The 15,400-nt window shown below is 49.3% G+C and overlaps 1 protein-coding gene across 3 annotated transcripts in view; it reads right to left on the bottom strand.

Annotated features, from left to right (window-relative positions):
- The window catches only part of VDR (vitamin D receptor), a 72,149-nt gene that overhangs the window by 24,546 nt on the left and 32,203 nt on the right, over window positions 1-15,400 (bottom strand). For all 3 annotated transcript variants that reach the window (XM_064284324.1, XM_064284326.1, XM_064284327.1), the window contains 3 exons: window positions 10,468-10,598; window positions 1,743-1,927; window positions 1,399-1,510 (listed from right to left, as the gene is read on the bottom strand). In XM_064284324.1, coding sequence (XP_064140394.1) covers window positions 1,399-1,510; window positions 1,743-1,927; window positions 10,468-10,598 — 428 coding nt within the window. The remainder of the gene's footprint in view (window positions 1-1,398; window positions 1,511-1,742; window positions 1,928-10,467; window positions 10,599-15,400) is intronic.

The following is a 15,400-nucleotide window of genomic DNA, read 5'->3' as shown; positions in this document are numbered from 1 at the left end:
ATTGGTTTAAAGTCAGGAAAAGTGCACATCAGGGTTGTATCTTTTCACCATACCTATTCAATATGTATGCTGAGCAAATAATCTGAGAAGCTGGAGTATACGAAGAATGGGGCATCAGGATTGGAGAAAGGCTCATTAACAACCTGCATTATGCAGATGACACAACCTTGCTTGCTGAAAGTGAAGAGGACTTGAAGCACTTACTGAGGAAGATCAAAGACCACAGCCTTCACTATGGATTGCACCTCAACATAAAGAAAACAAAAATCCTCACAACTGGACCAATGAGCAATATCATGATAAATGGAGAAAAGATTGAAGTTGTCAAGGATTTCATTTTACTTGGATCCACAATCAACACCTATGGAAGCAACAGTCAAGAAATCAAATGACACATTGCATTGGGCAAATCTGCTGCAAAGGACCTCTTTAAAGTGTTGAAAAGCAAAGATGTCACCTTGAAGACTAAGGTGCGCCTGACCCAAGCCATGGTATTTTCAATTGCATCATATGCATGTGAAAGCTGGACCATGAATAAGGAAGACTGAAGAAGAACTGACATCTTTGAACTGTGGCATTGGTGAAGAATACTGAATATACCAAGGACTGCCAAAACAATGAACAAATCTCTCCTGGAGGAAGTGCAACCAGAATGCTCCTTAGAAGCAAGGATGGATAGACTGCGTCTTACATGCTTTGGACATGATGTCAGGAGGGATCAGTCCCTGGAGAAGGACATCAGGCTTGGCAAAGTCAGTGGAAAAGAGGAAGACCCTCAACGAGGTGGATTGACAGAGTGGCTGCAACAATGTAAGGATGGCACAGGACCAGGCTGACTTGAAGGCACCTAACAACTACCCTCCTGCAGGCTCCCAGCAGAGGGCAGCAGAGTTGGGACGAGGTAGAAGGAAGGAGGACACCAGCAGAGAGAGGAAGTGGCAGGGAGGATGAAGAGGAAGGCAGAAAAGACCATAGGAAGTAAAGCACGACACCGTCCAGTCTCGGTGAGCTGGAGGTGACAGGTTTTCCAGGGCCATAGGGTCCCCAGGACTTGAGTGGAGGGTGGGCTGCTATGGAACCCACACATTCTCCTTCCCATGCCAAACTACCTTCCAAAGGACCCAGACACAAAACATTATTTGAAAGAACCAGTTACCCCAGGGAGGGAGTCACAGGCAGAAGCCTGGCTTAGAGAAAAGGGCTTGGGCTCTTCCAAGCATGGGTCCTTGGGCAAGTGAACCCTCATCTGTAAAAGAGGGGTTGTTCTGAGAACGTGCTGTGGCACTTATGTGCCCTTCAAATTAGGAGGCCTTCTCCTTCCACCTGGCAGTCAAAGGGCAGGAGGACAGAGAAGCCCGGGGCTTCTCTCCCCTGCTAGGTGGGTGTGGTTCTCCTTACCTGCAGAGGTTGTGTAGTGATCTGAGGAGGAGGATTCCCCAGAGAAGCTGGGTGTGTGCAGTGAGGAGCTTGAGGGATGGCTCCCTCCACCCTCAACACCGTGAACTGGAGGCTGGAAGGGAAAGACAGGGTGTCAGAAGCTCACACTTCAGGGCCACCTTCCTGCCTTGGCCCTGATCTCAGACAGGAATGGCCTGGGGCAGGGGAAGGCCTTCTCAGTGTCAGAGAGACAGAGCAGCCTCACCCTTCCCTGGCTCTGTGTCAGGAGGCCCTCTGTCCCCACTCCCTGTGCCATGGTGGCTCTCCATGAAGTCACTCATCCTCCGGCCAGTAGGCGGACATACCCGGAACTGGGTGAAGTCGGCATAGGTGGGGTCGTAGGTCTTATGGTGGGCTTCTAGCAGGATGGTAATGATGCGCTGCTGCTCCTCAGACAGCTTGGGCCGCAGGCTGTCCTTCAAGGCTTCCTCCTCCTTCCGCTTCAGGATCATCTCCCGCTTCCGCTGCACCTCCTCGTCTGTCAAGATGACTGTGGGGCCGGGAGGAGAGATGGGGGGCTTGGGGGCCTGCGCCCAAAGCTCCTCCAAGAAAACCTCCAGTTGCTAAAGGCACAGGATGCTGCGGGGCGGGGCCTCTTTACTTCACCCTGGAGGATCTAGCCCAGGCCTTCCTGCCACCGGGGCTCATGCACCCTGTGCTCTCCAACCTCAGTGGGTAGAAGGAAAATGGGGCTTTCTATGATAAAAAGGCAGGCCATGAGAGAGGAGGAAAACAAGGATTTGAGAGACGGGATGGTCTGTGCAGCTGGGGATCTGGGTTCTCAAGACCAAGTTGGGCAAACTGTTTAAGCTCTCTGGGCCTTTATTCTCTTGATTATAAAATGAGAAGTTTGGGCCCTATAATCTCTAAGGTTCCTTTCTTGTTCCTTCCTCTGTAAATTGGGGAGGGGGTATAGATGGATAATAACATCTACCTCAAAGGGGTGGCTCTTGTGAGAACTGAATGCATGCCTGGCACAGAGCAGATACTCGTAAAACATTAACTCTCTTCTCTTCCCCCTCCCCCCATATTCCATGATCCTGAGTGACACATCAGATGAGGGTGAAAGAGGAACTATGTGGAAACTCACAGTGTTGGGTACCAGGTGGTGCCTAGAAGACCCCTCTACATGGCCATCCCCAGTTCCACATTTCTAGACATGGAACTCAGGCACATGATCAACTCAGAGACTTTGCCTCTTTGGTTCCCTGGAAAACAGTCCCTTGAAATTTCTGCCAAAGGAAGTTTTCATGACCTTTTAAAGCCTTCGATTCTAATGCCTCACAGGCCTAATCTAGAAGTTCTTCAGATGCTGGTCAGGGTGCCCAACCATGGGGAAACCCTATACCACCCTCAGGCTGGTGCAGGGGCTTCTGGGGTGGTGCTGCCTCACTGTGCTGGGCAGCTGCCCAGGAGGGCGGGGTTGGGAGCAGGGATGTCTGGCACAGCAGCCAGGCAAACAGACCTCCTGGCCGGGGCTTGCAGAGCGCTGAGAGTAGGAGTGGGCACTGGTGCCCTCGGCCTGTAGGTACTTGCTCTGTGCTGGCATCGCTAGGGCATCTGCCCACAGAACTGGGGAGCTTCACAAAAGCAGGAAAAGGAACCAGAACCCTGGAGTGGGTGGGTTCCAGGCTTTGAGAAAGACCCACTGGATGTCCTCAGGTGGGGAGAAGAAAAGAGAGGTTGGCGGGGGTGAGGGAGAGCCTATAGGGGATGGGAGTGGGTGACCAGAGCCACAGGCACATCAGAAAAGGGCAGCCGGGGGTAAAAGTTGGAGCATTCCTGGTACAGCTGAGGTAAACCATACCAAGAGGAGGGCTGGAAGGAGGCCACACCCAGTTATCCACTTGCCTGTTCAAAGAGTGGCCAACCGTCCTCCCACAGAGGGTGTCTGCTCAGACCCTAAAAGGTCAAGCAGGGTGGAAGGAGGAGGAGCAGGGAACATTCAGGAAAGGCACGTGCAAGGGCCCCACCTGGGGAATCCAAGATTAGGTGTCTGGTCTTTCCTGCTCACCTGAGCTGGTAGGCAGGGCGAGGAGATGAGACTGGAGCTGGGGAGGGATGGCTTTGCCAGTCACGCCGTGGGTGTCCAGAGGTATGTTTCTTAGCCATACAAGATTTTGATACGCCCCTCTGTGAATCTATGGTGCCACTCACATGTCTAGAACTTTTCCTGGCTCTTTACTGCTTACCAGGTCCAAACCAAAATCAAGGCTTCACATGATTTGGCTTCTTCCTAACCTGCCAGCCCTATTTCCCAGTGCCTCTAGACATAGGTTCTGTTTATTCAAGTTGGTATTGCTGACCTGTGAACATGAACTGCTCACTCTTGTTACTGTGTTTCCCCTTGGGAGGGGTGCCTATCCATCTGGGTCTTCTCTCCCCGATACCCAAAAACCAAACCCGTTGTCAAGTCGATTCCAACGCATAATGACCCTATAGGACAAAGTAGAACTGCCTTACAGGGTTTCCAAGGAGCGGCTGGTGGATTCAAACTGCTGACCTTTTGGTTAGCAGCCAACCTCTAACCACAGTGGGTTACACTGTGCCGCCAGGGCTCCTCTCTCCCCAGTAGCTATCCGTTTTTCAATGCCCAGCTTACAACCCTCTTACTGTGAAGCCTTTCTTGATCTCCCCGATCTACACAAATGTGTCATTTCTTATTCTTGGGGCACATTTAGTCTTTCCCATATGTGTTGGCCCCCAATTGTTTTCAGCTCTGCAAGATTTATGGTTGTTCTAATAAATGCATATAGAGAGAGCCTAAGAAGTTCTAGGTCCACTAGGCTGTAGCCTACTTGAGGGCAGGGGCCACATCTTAAAATTCCCGTGTTTCTCCCACAGAGGCTAGCCCAGTGGGCTTCCTGGCCTTGATGCTTGCTCAGTAGTCTGATAGATTGATTGTACCTACTACGTGCCAGTTACTGTCCTGGGCTCAGGGAAGGGCACTGAGAAGTACACCAATGATGCAGGTGTCTACCATGTTGGGAATGGCTCACACTGCATGCCAGTCCAATGGAGAACTGAGCAAAGCTTCATTGTTGCTAGCTACCATCAAGTTGGCCCTGGACACAACCACTCCATGTGTTACAGATTGGAACTGCCCCATAGGGTTTTCTTGGCTGTAATCTTTAGGGAAAAGGAGCCCTGGTGGCACAGTGGTTTAAGTTCTGGATTGCTAACTAGAAAGGTCAGCGATTTGAAATCACCAGCGGCTCCGTGGGAGAAAGGTGTGGCAGTCTGCTTCCATAGAGGTTTCCAGCCTAGGAAACCCTATGGGGTTGCTATCAGTCAGAATCAACTCGATAGCAGTGGGTTTTGTGTTCTTTTTTTAAATCTTTAGGGAAGCAGATCGCTAGGCCTTTCTTCCACAGACCTGCTGGGTGGACTTCAACCACTAGCCTTTAGACTGGCAGTCAGTTGCAAACAGCTTTCATCATCCAGGCTCCTTACCTCTTTTATTTTAGAAATTTTGATTGAAATATTTTCAAGACAGAATACCTTGTCATAGGACACTTGTAACATCATATACCCGTTTCTTGATGATTCAGAGGTATCATTCTGAACAATTACTGTACTTTGCAGGAACACAGCTATGACCTCACAGGTGTATGGGGCTGTTTGCCTGGCACTGGATGGCTCAGCTTGCCATGTTTTGGGTTCTTATGCTACTTTGCATAGCTTCCAATCTCTCCATCTCTGTTAAGCTATGTGTTGTTTCTTCTTATTGCTGCTTGCCTCTGGAAGTGTCCCTTTCTCTCCTTTAAGAGTTACTTCTAATCTGTTGGGAGCTAGAAATCCTGTGATCAAGCTTTATGTAATAAAAGAAGAATGCTGATAATAATGGACAACATAGATAAAGTTTTTATCTACCAGGCCCTATTCTAAGTACTTTTTATTGTATTAACTCATATACTTAATCCTTATAACAACCCTTTCAGGCAAGTGCTATTACTGTCCCCGTTTTACAGATGAGAAAACTGAGGCCTAGAAAAGTTATATACCTTGCCCCAAGTCACACAGTTAACAAGCGGTGGAGCTGGTTGGTATTCAGCCCTGAGCAGTACGGCCCCAGAGTCTGTGGTGGTAACCACTGCCTTATACTGTCTCTGATTATAATTGGTCCTGACTGCTCAGTAGAACTCTGGTTTTCAGCCATGGAGCCTTGACACATGGGTGTTTCAATTGGTGATGAAGAGTGTGAAAAATCCAATTAAGCTGTCAAGTTTGTAAATGATTTACTGTTAAAAATTAAGAAGGTTTGAGTTTAACCTTATATCATTGTTCCTCCCAATCACTTACATCAAATAGCAATTGCCATCCTCTGGGTGGGTATCAGAGGAAAAACTGCTGATATCTGCTGATTTCAAGCAGGGGCTTCTATGTGCTTCCAGCAAGACAACATTGTCTGGGGAGATGCTATTGTGATTTAGGAAATGAATCATTCATATAAAGGAGTTTGTAGTTTCACAGAAAAAAATTTTAATCATTTTCTCAATGAAATGATGAAAAATGTACCATTATTATGCAGTTCGAATCCACCAGCCACTCCTTGGAAACCCTACGGGGCAGTTCTACTCTGTTCTATAGGATCGCTGTGGATTGGAATCAACTCGAGGGCAAAACGTTTGGTTTTTTGTTTTGTTTTGTTTTTTGGTTATCACGTGGGAGGACACGAGTTTTGAAGTTAAAAGCCACTGACTTAAAATAAGAGTAAATAGGCCCTTATGTGATGAGCTCCCCAGGGAATAAAGTACTTGAGCTTTGGGTCGGACTCTGTGCAATCTGTGTGGCTGCTCAGTAGCTTGACTCTCTTCTAAGTTCCTTGCTGAGTGCTAAATGAATTGTGCAAGTGATTCCTGTGCAAGACATTTTCCCTGCCCCATGAAGCCTAGAATGGAATTGGGGCATCAAGGCTTGAGAATATGAAAAAAATTAAAAACATTTCAAGATGTCAATAGCGGCCTAAGAACAACAACAGAGAAGAGGACATAAGACTTTGCCAAATGAATGGCACAGACGACGTCCAGTTCGGGAGAATCTTGCTGATGTACTGACCAGTGGGAGATAAAGAGATACAGAGGAGCATAACGGGGAGCTAATATTCGTTTACTCAATGCATATTTGTTGAGCACCTACTATGCTCCAGGTGCTGTGCCAACACTGGGGAGAAAAAACATACATCCATAAAAACATTTAACAAGTTAACCTAGTAGAGGGTTCTGTTCAGCACAGGTGCAGTATAAGCAAGAAATAAGAACTCAACCATAAAATTTCTTGGGCTTCAAGGATATAAAGTCAACTAAAACATGATGAGAGAGAAAAAAGAGCCTTCAACTGATACAAAGCTCTCTTCAACCTATCCCTTAAGGTCCCAGGAAGTGCCTAGAAATGAACATGGAGGTGGATCTGTCCATTGGTGGTGCCTGAGGGGCTACCCTGGGGTGGAGTCCACAGGCTGATCCTTAGAAGCAGAAAGACCTAGGAGAGAATGCTGATGCCATCATCTTATTAGATCGCTGTCATGGTTAGCTGGCTTCGAGTTGGCCCCCAGCTCATGGAGATCCCATGCACAATAGGATTGGACCATTGTGATCCATAGGGTTTTCATTCACTGATTTTTGGAAGTAGGTCGCCAGCCCTTCCTAGTCCATCTTAGTCTGGAAGCTCCCCTGAAACCTCTTCTGCATCATACCAACACACAAGCCTCCACTGCCAGATGGGTGGTGGCTGCATGTGAGGTGCACTGGCCAGGAATAGAGCTGGGGGTCCTCATGGAAGGTGAGAATTCTACTGCTGAACCACCACTGCCCCTTTGATTAGCTTAGTGGTATGATATTTTAATCCCTATGAGTATTAGTTTCCTCATCTACTAAAAAAACAAGTAAGAGTAAGAATTTACATATTTAAGGCTTGCTGTGAAACTTAAACAAGAAAATGCATTTGCCTGGCACAATATCTGGTGCACAGTAACCCACTGCCGTTGAGCGGATTCCAACTCATAGCCACCCTGTAGGACAGAGTAGAACTGCTCCATAGGGCTTCCAATGCTCTATATTTTTATGGAAGCAGACTGTCACATCTTTCTCCCACAGAGCAGCTGGTGGATTCAAACCACTGAACTTTTGGACCTTTCCTTCTCCCTGCCCTGGCCTGATGGGAGCCTGAGTTTTTGGCTCCCTACATAGGGAGTCCTAGAGCTGTATGTTGGTGTTACAAATGCTGAAACTCAGTTGTCTCAGGGAGGCCAGGCCTTGGAGACAAAAGCAAGCTCAGGTGATAAATAAGCAATTCTCCTAGGGTTCTGAGCAGGGGAACTCCAGGCCAAGACCCGCAAGGCCTCTCAAACTGTTACTTGGTGGTAGGCGCTGAGCTAACCTAAGGCAGGGCTACATCTCTTTCTGGAGGACCTTGCCTGGTGCTGGCTCAATGTTTCTATTTGAATTGGAGCTCTGGGGCCCAACCGCCGACAGCCCAGCTCCACCACCCCATCCATAACTCAGTTATTTCAGCTCCCTGCCCTGGCATCATGACTGGCATGGGCAATGGCCTCTACTGGGTGTGTAGCCAGGGCAGGGGGTATGGGACCCCATGGGTGCAGGCAAATCAAAGGACTAGCACCGAGGCTGGGGTTGGGGTGACTGAGGCACAAAGCTGATTTGGGACTGGGGTGAGCATCCACTTCTGGATTGCCAGCCCCCCACCACGTGTTGTTCTGGGACAGGGGCACCCCGTTGCACCTAAGACCTGGCGCTGCTCTTCGCTGTGGTTGCAGCACTTTCTGGAAGACCAGGAGGGATCTAGGAGGGCACATGAGCTGGATTCTAGTCCAGCTCGGCCACCAGCTGTCTTTCGGATCCCAATCCTGATATTTTTACTTTTCTGGGCCTCAGCTCTTCCTATTCTAATAGCACATTTTCCTTCTGTCTTTCTAACTCAGGATAAACTGTGACACAGGACAGGGGACATCGGTGAGCTTGGCCATGACCAGAACTGCTATGGTGGAGCCTGACTAACCTCTAAGAGTGTCACTCTGTGCTCTTCTCATTGGCTCCCTGCTGGGTAGAGGCTCTGAGCACCTGGGGGCAGGGCTGTGCTGACCTGTGCCTTGTTTGTGTCTACCCTCAAGCCTTCCACAGAGCAGGCCCCACTAAGTGAACGTGTGAGAAGCCCCATAATGTTCCCAGGCCTTAGCCTCCACTTCCTCCAGGATAAACACAGGAGTCAGGGTGGGGCCTGGACTAGACAATCGGCGTGCCCCAGCCTGCTTGCTCCTGTGGGGGTGAGGAGGAAAGACGGCCTGGAAACTCATTCCAGGGCTGTCTGTTTTGGCTGGGGAGCCAGGATTAAGAGTGAGGGGCTGTGACCCACAACAGGGATCTTCGGACAAGGCTAAGGCAGGGGGCCGGGGGAGACCCTGGGCATTGAAGCTGATCTCCTGGTGAGGACCTCAACTCTCTTTTTCCCAACACCAGAGAATTTTTTTCCCATTAAGGAAAAAATTTCCCATCCCTGTACCTGTCCTCCCTCCACTCCCCTCAAAACCAGTCTTATAGCCAGAAGGATCTCTGGGGGTGCCTGCATCTGAGCAACCCCTCCTGAGAGCCCTCAGGCCTGCAGCTTGGCAGGGCATAGACTCTGTCCTTAGGCCAGGGGAAGGGGCTGGGGCACAGACTGCAGACAGCCATGAGCAAGAGGAGCAGGGACTGCAGGTACAGAGGGCATCCGAGCCAGACTGGCCCAGCGACCTCACCCCCAGCCCAGGAAGGGCTTGGCTAGCTCCTTTGAGCATCTGCTGAATTCAACATCACTCCAGTTACCTAGTAACTGGTACTAGGACTGGGGCAGATGCAAAGTCCAGGGGTGATTTTTAACTGCGGGTCTGAACATCCCTGTAAATCTTCCCTGTTGCTCTTCTCCTCCAAGCCCAGAGCTGGATGGGAAGTCCTATAGGATCACTTCTCTTTCTCCATCTGCATTCAGAGGGCCATTCTAGACCACCCATGCTTCCCTCTCAGAATCTTTTCACCTAGTCTCCGTGGGCACCATCCTGCAGATCTGCCCACAGGGCCAGCGTGGCTGGAAGACTGGGGTGGGGGCAGAACAGTGGATGTCAGCTAGACTCTGAATATTTATTCTCCCCCATCACCCTTGCCTCTACCCACCTACAGCAGCCCTCTCCTGAAAGGCTTGGCCCAGAGAAACCTGGAGTGCCCGAGCAGTATCCTACCTCCCCAGGTGCAGGGAATAGGGAGATATGAGAATAGTCATGAGGTCTTGGAGGGACCCTTGGCCTGGGGGGTCTTGCCCTCCCTGTAGGCATGACTTTGGAGGGGTCATTCCAGCCTCTGAGACAGATAAACAGACCCTAGAGAGGCTCAGGAGTCCCGGGGTGGTGCAAATGGTCGTGCTTGGCTGGCAAACAGAAAGCTGGAGGTTCGAGTCCACCCAGAGATGCCCTGGAAGAAAGGTCTCATGATCTGCTTCCCAAAAATCAGTCATTGGAAACTCCATGGAGCAGTTCAAAGGAGCCTGGGTGGTACAAATTGTTTGCAATCAGCTGCTGACCTACATGGTGGTGGTTCAAATCTACCCAGCAGCTCTGAGGAAGAAAGGTCTGGTGAACTGCTTTCATAAAAATTGCAGCCCAGAAAACCCAATGGAGCAGTTCTACTCTGCACAACACAGGGTTGCTATGAGTCAGGGACCTCACTTGTCAGTGGGTAGTAACAAAAAAAACATGGAGCACTTCTACTCTGACATAAGTGGGGTTGTCATGAGTCACAATCAACACAGTGGCAAATGATGTTTCAAAGAGGCTCAGAGGACCCCTTTGCGCCTCTGGCTCTGAAGCTCTGGCTCCCTGCCCCAGGCTGCCTGGCCTACTCACACCTCATCTTTGGCCCGGATGCTGGGAGCTAAAAAGAAGGGCAAGCTGACCTCTCTGGCCAAGACTTCATGAACGGTAGCCAGTCTTTCCTCAGCCCCAGACCAGCCCCATCTCCAACCCCACAGCCTCCGGACACTTACACTCCTTCATCATGCCAATGTCCACGCAGCGCTTGAGTCGGCAGGCCTGGCAGTGGCGTCGGTTGTCCTTGGTGATGCGGCAGTCTCCGTTGAAGGGACAGGTGAACAGCGCCTTCCGCTTCATGCTTCGCCTGCCAAGAGAGCACATGTCCCTCCTCTGGTCACCGGCCTCCCTGGACCTCAGCCCTGGCAGCGGGGGGAATGACCTGGTGTGTCTGTGACCACGGGGACCCCCCCATGGGCAGGCTCTGGCTGAACAGCTCCCAGATGTTCACTTCTCCCACAGAGGACTTGGGGCCAATGCCCAGCTTCCCCTGCCCATCCTCTAGGCTGTGTGTGCTGATGACCCGCTCCTCCTTCCTCTCATTGTCTACTCTGCTCCCATCTTTGCTTATATTTACTTTTTTTTTTATTGTGGTAAATACACATGTAACACAACTTTTGCCATTTCGACAGTCTTCACATGTACAATTCAGTGACATTATGCTCATCATGTTGTTCAATCATCACCCTCATTCATTCCTGTGTTTTTCCATCACCCTCAATAGAAGCTCAGTATCCCTAAGCGATGGCTCCCCCTTCTCCCCTCCCTCCTGCCCGCCTCTGGTTATAATGACTTTACAATACTTTTGTTTTAATTACACAAGAAATACACGAGTGTATTTTCACAATAAAAAAAGTTTAAATACTGTAACCTCCACTGCTTTTAATTAGCCATCATGAGAGTCAAGGACTCCAGTCTCAGCTTTAAGTGCCGTAGAGTCCAGAGCTCTGTGATTGAAACATCCTTGATCCAGGGATAGACATGCACTCAGACACAAAAGAAGGGAGAAAAGGCCCGAACTGAAGCTCCAGACATCTAGACAACCTGCCCAGAAAGGGAAGGAGCCGGATGAGCAGGTGAGAGCCCTGAGGTCTGACCTTGGCTTTGTGAAAGGCAGACACAGCAGGGGCTCTAAAACAACAGAAAGATACCAAACAGGTCTTAGCTAGAAAGCTGGCACCCGTCATTTCCTGTGACAGATTGTACGTGTGCCTGCGTGTGCATGCATACATGTGTGCGTGTCCTTACGAGCGTGTGCAAGCTCACAGGCTCATTTCCTGGGAGAGGAAGGTTTTCAGATGGGTCCGAGATGCCCAGAAGACTCAGAGCCACTGCTTAGTCCGGTGAGATTCACCTCGCCCATCTTGCTGTTCCTCAGCCTCTCAGGGCTCTGGGCTAGTTCCTAATTGAGAATTTCTCCTCCACCATGAGCTATACCACATGGGAATCTTAGGGGGCTGCATAAAGAACACCTCCCCTAGAGCTTCTCATCATCCGTGTCCTAGATGTTACTTGTTATTTCTCCTAGCCAGCAGGGGTAAACCAGTTGCTGTGGAGTAGAGCTGCATTGCATAGGGTTTTCAGTGGCTCATATTTCAGAAGTAGATCTCCAGGCCTTTCTTCTGAGGTGCCTCTGAGTGGACTCAAACTGCCAGCCTGTCACTTAGCAGGAGAGGATGTTAATCAATGTACCACCCAGGGATTCTTTCAGCAGGGATAGGCCCTGCTTTCTACACTAGGGCAGGTAAGAGGATTTAGCTTTGGAAGATGGCCGCAGAATCACTTTCTGCATGAGTAGCAGCAACTTCTGAGGAGTTGCTGAGTGTGGAGAAGGCCAAGCCTTAGAAGCAAAGGCCCAACCCAACCCTTTCCCTTCTCCAGGGATGTGCTAGTGACATCATCGTTTCCAGATGTCAGAGACTGGTTATGATTCTTGGTAAAAAATGACTCACTGCTCACAGTCACTAGAATACCACTAGAGCATGGAGTTTAGGGCAGACATACTCATTAGTTTACATACTTGTTCCAGCAAAAGGACGGATGGGAATCAAACCATCTGGGTCCGGGGTGGGAGGGGAGAAGAGAGTAGAGAATGACTCTATCAGCAGTCACAGGTAGCCACAGGGTACCCAAGAGACCATTAACATAACTCCCTCATTTTATAGCTATGACCACTGAGGTTTAGAAACTTAGTAAGGCTATTCAGCAAGAAGTTAAGGGGTCTGAGAGTCATCGTCTAACTTCCTAGATTGAACGTACTCTGACTTCACCCCCAGAAAGTCAGGTGCTACATGAAGCTGAGCCCATAGGCCAACGGCCTCCAGCAGCTGGCCCTGGAACACAGCTCAAGGGGAAGGGTGACCCAGTGGTCCAGGAAGTAGCTGCTGTTGGTTTTGGACCTTGGCCTCTGGAACCCTCCAGCCATGACCTTCATCACCTAAGGGGTGACCAGAAGACCCAGGGTTCTAAGGGGAGGTGGAGTAATGCCAGGCTATTACAGGCAGTTCAGCCCTGTGTCTAGCTGGCCTGCCTAGGGCCCAGTCCTGTCTCTACAGTAGCTACCCCATGAGAGATGGTATTGCCAGGCTTTTTCCCACATTTATGGAAACAAAAAGCCCTTATCGCTTGAGCCTATACATCCCTGTGACAGCTTTCTGGAGGGACAGGAGAATATGGAAGTACCTTGGGAACTGTAAGGGCTACCCAGAAATGAGTTACTGTCATAACCACAGGGCATAGCTATATATTCCAGGATGTGTGATTGGCTTCCAAACCCTCCTTTCCGCTTTGTGGTTCTTGAGGCTTCACCTGTTACCACAGATGCTCCAGCCCCAGAATGCCCATAATGCTCCATACCTACTGCAGGGCCAGAAGTTTCTAATTCAGAGCAAACTCTCATTTCTGTTTTTCTTTTTTTTAAACAATTGGGCATTTTGCCCAAGGGTTGAGGGGCTGCTTTTTCCTCCCACCCACAGTCTTGTCTGGTTCTGAGCGCTTCCTGTTAAACCTCAGGACCATGGGCACCTAGAAGAGCTCACACTGCTAGCTGAGCCCAGACAGCACCTCCAGAGACACGAACCGAAGCCTCTCACCACCCCTGTGCTATGAGCTGAGAGCTTCCCGAGGTCACGTCTACCCATCAGGTGGCAGGAGTGAGGTGGCCCAATGTCCTCCGGAAGCTCTCTGTCCTTCTTTGGGATAGTTCTCCCAACTTCAAGGTTGTTAGGAGAGAGATTTTGGAGTGTCACCATCTTTCTTTTCTCTTTCGCATACACAGGAAAGTTGGAGACAGCCACTCAGCCCAACTTTGCCTAACAACAGGAATGGAATCCAATGATGCTGGGGAGAGGAATAAAAAAGAAGTCTGACAAAAGGTGGAAACAACCCAAATACCCATCGACAGATGAATGGATAAACAAAATATGGTACATACACACAAGAGAATGTCACTCTGCCATACAGAATTGAAGTCGTGATACAGGCTACAACATTGATGAACCTTGAAAGTAAGTCAGTAAGTTAATCACAAATGGACAAATGTTATATGATCTCAATAATATGAAGTACCTAGAATAGGCAAATACGTAGAGATCAGAGTCTAATAGTGTTTACCAAGGGTTGGAGGGAGAGAGGACGATTAATTGTTTATGGAGGATTGAGTTTTTGTTTGCGGAGATGGAAAATTTAGCAAAGGATATTGGTGATGGGTGATGGTTGAACAACATGATTGATGTGATTGATCTCACTGAATTGTATACATGAAAAATGTCAAATTGGCAAGTGTGTTATCTATATTTTTACAACAATTAAAAAAAGAAAGGCAGATCTGGGTTAAAAGAAAATACTGGAACAAATCAACAAACAAAAAGATGCCTTTGCTTCCAGCTTTACAGTTGTAGTATGAAGTCTAAGAGTACTGAAGAAAGGAGAGAAGAAGAAAGAGGAAGAGAGAGAGAAGGGGAAGGAAAAGGAGGAGAGAGAAAAGAAAAGAGGAAGAAGGAGAAGAAGAAAGAAACATTTAAAAATCCTGAGCCCTTTCTATGAGGCAGGCACATCCTCTCATAGCAGTTTTGGGAACTTGCCCAAGATACTTCCCCAAGGAAGGAGCAGACTTGAGGACAGAACCCAACCTGTACTCTTCGCACCTTTGCCACACGGTGCTTTGGAGCCTACCCACCTTGTGGTGTGTCTCTACATTATTTGAGCAACATGAAAAGGAGCCTATAAACTTAGAGAACTTTAAAAAATAATTGTTTTAAAAAATATTGTAGCCAACTCTTCCCTGGCTCCTCTGAATACTGAATCAAAAGGGCTGGAACTACAGCTGGGAGGACGGAGGTTAAACGTCCGGAAGAACACCTGGGGTGTAAGGTCAGGGTTCAGGTGGTGGGAAGCTCTCTCACTGGTTCCAACAGCCAGACCCAGGTCTTCCTGGAATCCAGTCCCTGAGCTGGCATTTCAGGTGTGTCTGGCCAAGCATGGCTGCTGGCTGGGCCATGGGTTCTGTTGGTTCAGAGGCCCTGTTCTTCTCGATTTTTCTGCCCTCTGAGAGCACTTCCACCCATATGGCTGTCATCTAGCCTCAGTCCACAAGGAGTCAGGGCAGCCAAACTGCCCAGCCCTGGCTCTGTGCTTTGTCCTGAAGATCCACACCCTGCCCTGCCTTCCTCCCAGCACTAATTGCCTGTGAGCTGGTTTGGTTTTGAGAAACAGGAGCTTCAGGTTTCCATGGGAGCTTATTGCCTCAGCTGCTCCTTCTCAGCCTGGACCCTGTAATCCTCTGGATGGTTGGCAATTATACCCCAGCTCAGGAAGGGGGTAGGGGTGGTGCAGCCAGGCTAAATATAGATGCAGTTTCTAGAAAGCCAGGGGTGAGAGAGGACATTGACCGATTCTCTTGCCAGAGACCAATTCATCAAAACGTGAAAGAGACAGGAAGCTCACAAAAGCATCAAGCGCCTTAGGCAGGGCCTGAAGCCTGGTACAGTAAGGCCCTTCTTGAGCCCTCTGCCAACAGAGGGTCTTGTATAACCCAAGCCAGGAAGCCAAGCACTCCCTCTCTGGGCTTTGTCTCCACCATAGTTCTGAGTGTCACAAAGATCCCAGTGC

The sequence above is a fragment of the Loxodonta africana genome, chromosome 4 (assembly GCF_030014295.1).
Source record: "Loxodonta africana isolate mLoxAfr1 chromosome 4, mLoxAfr1.hap2, whole genome shotgun sequence".
NCBI lineage: Eukaryota > Metazoa > Chordata > Mammalia > Proboscidea > Elephantidae > Loxodonta > Loxodonta africana.
Note: the sequence above shows the minus strand (reverse complement) of the source record. Positions and strands in the feature narration are given on the sequence as shown.